We start from the raw sequence: 5,839 nt of genomic DNA on the forward strand, positions 1-5,839 counted from the left end.
TCCTAAAAATTATTCATTCTTTTCAGAATATTCCTTTACAGTAGTATCCTTATTTGAGTGATTGATTTAAGAGCATTGCTCCTTATCTCATTATGTCTGATCAATGTAAGTAATCTAAGTGCTATGTGTGATTTTTTAGTTATTTTTCTATCTTTCAGATCATAAAATACTCTCATGTTCTTGTATTAGGAAATTAATGACCTGCAATTTTCTTCTTGATGTAGGTATTCTGTCTATACTTTACCCATGAAGTTTTTGAATTTAGTATACTATATTCTTATTAATCTAAATTTGAATTTTTTCAGTGGTTCTTGTGACTGGGGCAAGTGGCTACATTGCCTGCCATGTGGTAAAGCTGCTGCAGGAGACAGGCTATCGCGTCAGAGGCACAGTTCGTACGTAGTCTGAAGAACTCATCTCGTGTTGACCCTCTCAAAAAGCTGGTTTCTAACCCCAAGCACCCTTTGGAATTAACAGAAGCAGATTTGGAGAGTGATGATGGCTGGGATAAGTATGTTTGTACTTTATGGGAGATTATAATTAGATTATAAGAACTTATTATAATTTCAGCTATGATTAGCTTGGATATATTCTTTCAATATTTTATGCTCATTTTTAGCGCATTTTCTCATTTATGAAAAAAATGCACTATTGTGCTCGCCATGTTTGTCTGTCTGTCCGTCTGTCTGTCCGTCCGTTTGTCTGTCTGTCCGTGACTTCACGTTTTCATCTGTGAGAAAATACGCTCTTTGTCACTCACTGCAGTGAGTACCTACTGAGTTTTATTTTTTATTCATTTTCACTAGTCTTGGCCTTTATTCATCTTGTGGCTTCACTCTGAATCTCTCCTACTGCACTGGCATGTGTACAAACGTTTTTGTTAGAATTTTTATCTTTTTAAATTGAATTGTAATGTTTACAGAGCCATGGAAGGTGTGTATGCAGTGATGCACACTGCCAGTCCATTCCCTCCAGTGGGGGAGTCACCATCCGAGCAGAGTCTAGTCAAACCAGCAGTTGAAGGAACTAAGCGTGTTCTGAGTGCCGCAGCTAAAGCTGGCATCAAGAAAGTTGTCGTAACGTCTTCATTTGCTGCAGTATCTGGTGTGTGTTGATACATGTGCATTGAATGTAAATCAAAATTTACAATCATGTTGATGGATGAATATTCAATTGCTTAATTTAAATGACATTGTATGAAATCACATACAATTGTGTTGTGCACAAATATTTTGAGTTGTGCTCTGTTATTACTGGTAGCATCAGTGAAAAATCATGCTGTAAAATAATTTAAATCAATGTTGGAGACTCATTTTGAGCTTTTTTCCTTGATTAATCGAAGAGTGAATTTCAGCCACATGAGTGATGTGTATTGATTTTACTGGACATTATAGTTTAGGTTTCACTCAATTATATGCATAATTCAATTTTCTCATTGTCATACATGAATTTTGTATAAATTTTAAACAAACTAGAAGTATTAGCTAAATGCTGGAAATAATCATCAATCTTTTGTTACAGCATCTTATAATTTTGCCTGAAAATTACATGAATGGTCATTTAATCAATGATACTAGTAGAAGTCCACGTTATGTTCATCAGACTCACAATTTTGCATTTTGCTATAATATTATAATAGAAATATGGTGATACTGTGCTTTTAATGTACAATTCCAGAACTTAATTGTTAATTCGTATGATTAGAGAATGGCGCTTGATTAGAGAATGGCGTCCTACTTCTACTTTATCTCTAACTTTTCTTTTAGTCTTGATGTAGTGATTGCAACCGAAACTATGTTTATCGATATAAGGGGTTGCGTCGATAGTTTGTATAGTTATTTCAAGACAACTAGTTATTTCGACACCTGTATTGATCTCATCAATCGTATGGATGAACTTTACTCTCGATAGAGTTTTTAAATAAACATCTTAAAAAAATTACTGTCAGGTTTCTAGCACGAGGGTCGGCGCGTTGAAAAAGTTCTCACGCTGGCAGCTAGACGACGAATTGACAAGGGAAAAGATACAAACATTTATCAGTTCAACACTTATATACTTAAGGACAGGAAATCCTACTCTAGTACAGGACTGGCGTTCGAGCTAGATATTATCTCCTAACAGGCACGACATGGTTACTTGAGGCTAACACAGCGAGAACAATTTAAGGGGGGCTAACATGAGAATGATATTACTTCAATCGGTTCAAAAGGGGTTACATCACCGAGCTTGTTGAGACGTTCTGGTCCCAAGTGAAGCTGCAGGCTGCCTGTCTGTTGTCGTAGTAACGACAGTAACGTTCCCTTCGCGATCGTGACTTCGGCAGTCGTCGAAAACCCGGGGATGAAATCAGTTGCCCGGTACAGGACTAGGACATGAGTATTCTCACGGTCGGTGGTTCTTCTTTCAGGTTCTCTGTAGTTCTTCGATATCGGCCTCAGATAATCAGGTCAACGGCAGTCTGTCGTGGTTCCTGTGCTCGGGGGTGTCGAGCTCGTCGTTCAGTTTCCTTCTCGTGGCAGTACGAACGTGAAACGGTGGCAATTCGTCGCGGTGACTTGCGAAACTCGATACCGGATTAAGCTTACTTGTGAAAGTGGACCTCGGTGACAATCAATGGCAATCGTATACAAGGCTCACGATGTTCGTCTTGGTTCTCACAACTATCTTCTTCGTCGCAGCCACTTTACACTTGCGTCAACGATACGTCCGACTGCCTCTAACACCGCGACGGGACTAACTCGCGGTCGGCCCGCTCTCTCTCTCTGAAATACTCCGCCGGTCTCGCGCAAGCGCTCTAGCTAGACGGTTCGAGCTCCTCCCTCGAAATCCCGAGTTTATGTCTAATCATCAATCCCTTATTTTATGTAAAATTTATTCCTATTCCTAATCACGTAGACTTTTTCATTAGCGGACCCTGCTCCTGCTGACCCAAGTAAGAAGTTTGATGAAGAAGACTGGACTGACACCAGCAACCCAGCAGTCACATCTTATTCCAAGTCTAAAACTCTTGCTGAAAGAGCAGCTTGGGACTTGCTTGAGTCATTACCAGGTGAGCTGTTTACTTTAAGCTTGTTTTAAACCTCCAGCTTTGCTTTTCACTGTCTGAATTTTATGATATGAAACACAATGAAAAAGCAACAATTTTCATTTATAAAGAACTTTAAAATATTGGGTATTTTTATCTGTACGGTAAATCAAATAAGAATGTGGATATGATCCATGATATAAGTTGAAAATCAAGATGGCAACTTCCCTTGCCACTCTTGGTAGTGAGTGTTTAATTACATACTTATGGTTTTAGAGGATCAGCGGTTTGAACTGTCGACGGTGAACCCTGTGCTGGTGATGGGCCCGCCTCTCGTGGAGTCTAACAAGTCTGCTACATCAGTGATCATCCTGAGGGACGCCATCATGGCCAAGGTGCCTGGCTCTCCCAAACTGTGCTTCCCAATCTGTGATGTGAGGGACGTCGCTCTAGCGCATCTCAAGGTGAGTCATCTATATAATTAGATTTTGAAGTATTTTTCATGTTTTTGATGATATAATCAGACATTCTCGAGCTTCAAATATCGACATTCATCATTAGTTGAATCTATATTTGAGTTCCATTTGTAATATTTTTCAACCGTATGGTGTATACTTTATTATAAAATATTGGTAGATGCACTTGAACCTTGAAATTTTAAATCTATATAATTATTAAATTATCTGTTTGAAGATGAGCCATGTTGTTGAAGCAATACTTTTCACTCGTTCACACCACATATTTCCACTATAAATCGGTTCAATTTCAGTGCTTGACAAACCCCGAAGCAGTTGGCAAACGTCACATCATTTCTTCTGGAGGAATCTGGATGAAAGATATGAACCAAATACTTGCGGACGAGTTCAAACCTCAGAACTACAAAGTTTGTACCAGAGAACTGCCAAACTTTGCCATCTGGCTCGCCTCGATTTTCAACGAGAGTGTCAGGAAGGAAGTCTACCCACGCCTTGGCTCTTTGTTTGAGATCAACAACTCCAGGGTTAGTAAGTGGTAAAGCCCCCACCTTACTTGCTCCATGGAAATGTTTTCTGACCTTTTGGAATATTGGATTATTTTTCCTATTAAAAAAAGTTCTTAATTAATATTACTTGCTCAATTTTGTGAATTTTCTTTATTTATTTATTTTTTTTTTCATGGGACGAAAAAGTTTTTCATGACCAAAAGATATGTGTTAAGTCATCAAGACGCGTATAAATGCACTGGATAATTTTGATTTTTGTTTGTTCAAGATGAAGAACGTGCTGGGCATCGAACCCACGTCCCAGAAAGACTCTATCCTTGACATGGCCTACGCTATGATCGAGCTCGGCATCGTGGCAAAAACCAGCGCTTACAAAGGCGTAAGAATTTCAGCAATTTTATCTTTTCCATTAATTATATTTAGAAGCCTAAATTTTCACCTCTCTCCAAGCAGTATTATGTATTCATCCTTTGTACCTTTGTAAAAGTGTGATTGTCCCTGAATTTGTTCTTAATAGTTCTGCGTACAGGTAACCCCTTTATATTCTATCATTCATCTGATCCTAAAACATAAAAATTACTTTTGCAATCAACTGGATAATGTCTTGAACGTAAGAGCGTAACTAACAGCATAGCAAGTTCTGCGTTTCAGACAATCCCCATTATATTCCATCATTTATCTGATCTGCAAGCAGAAAAATCACTTTTGCTATAAACTTGATAATGTCTCGAATGTAAGCGTGTAACTCAGAGCTTAGCAAGGAGTGAGACATAAGTAATAGTTGAAGGTATATTCGAATATGAGCTGCATTGTACTTAAATACATACAACCTCGATACTAATCTGCTACTGAGTTGCCACATTGTAAACTTACACCCTAGTTGAGGGATACTACACATTATAATGCTATTTTGAAAGGTATTTTTTAATATATATGTTAATTTTGTGCAGCCAAAGTTCAGCGAGAAGCAATCATCAGGATCTGCAGGAAGCGGTGAGAATTTACGCTTTTATTTGTATACCTATAAATATATAGTATCGTATTTGTTGGACAAAGTAAAAGGGTACTTGAATTATCATGAATAAATTTATTGTATAGGCAGCTGTTGGGTGATTAAAGCAGGTAGTGTCTTTAAATGTGTCGTGTTGACTTGAGTGAATAGTAGTTCACATCAAAAATAATTTGAGAGCAAGCAAACATGTCCAAAATATGATATAATATTATTATATAAAAAAGAAAAGTATGTGATGTATAATAATGTGCTCTGAATATAATATTTTTCTCTGAACTTTTGTGATGGCGTGCAATAGAGCTTTGCACACGATGGCTGTGTGCAATTATATTAATTGATTTCCTGGGTATTTCTCTTCCATGCAGCAGATGTCATGGCTGTCACAGACTTGTGAAGGTTTTCATAAGGTGCGCTATCGGCGGTAGTTTTGTCCTGCCTTATTTGACATATAGTATTGTTGAGAAATTGATGCAATAATCTATCAATATTGAATATTATAACCATCTTGATGTTTTCTATTCACAACATTTCTGTAAAGCATTGAGCTTGGGCATTGTGTTTGGATCCCAGAATGAAACTTCTCTTGGGGATGAATTTCTCATCTCATTTGTGACTGTCGAGTTCAAGTTACGGTGTGGTCTCTGTTAGAGATGGACATAGTGTTCAGCTCCCACCAGGGTTGGCAGTGATTAAATCAAAATGATTAAATCATGTGATTAAATCACTTGATTTTTTTATAAAAAAATCATGATTTTTTTTATTTTTTCGATTTTTTTGATTTTTTTGATTTTTTCATATATTTAAATATATTGAGTGGCAG

The 5,839-nt window shown here is 37.5% G+C and overlaps 1 protein-coding gene across 1 annotated transcript; it reads left to right on the forward strand.

Annotated features, from left to right (window-relative positions):
• Positions 1-5,438, forward strand: LOC108672421 (NADPH-dependent aldehyde reductase ARI1-like). The gene is given in 10 exon segments (XM_018160073.2): positions 1-105; positions 306-391; positions 393-511; positions 923-1,104; positions 2,909-3,049; positions 3,302-3,489; positions 3,795-4,025; positions 4,276-4,386; positions 4,958-5,000; positions 5,385-5,438. Coding segments are annotated over 10 exon segments (1,143 nt in total). The 5' UTR covers positions 1-92; the 3' UTR covers positions 5,414-5,438.
• Positions 5,439-5,839: the final 401 nt, after the last annotated feature.

The sequence above is a fragment of the Hyalella azteca genome, unplaced genomic scaffold (assembly GCF_000764305.2).
Source record: "Hyalella azteca isolate HAZT.00-mixed unplaced genomic scaffold, Hazt_2.0.2 contig14775, whole genome shotgun sequence".
Lineage (NCBI taxonomy): Eukaryota > Metazoa > Arthropoda > Malacostraca > Amphipoda > Hyalellidae > Hyalella > Hyalella azteca.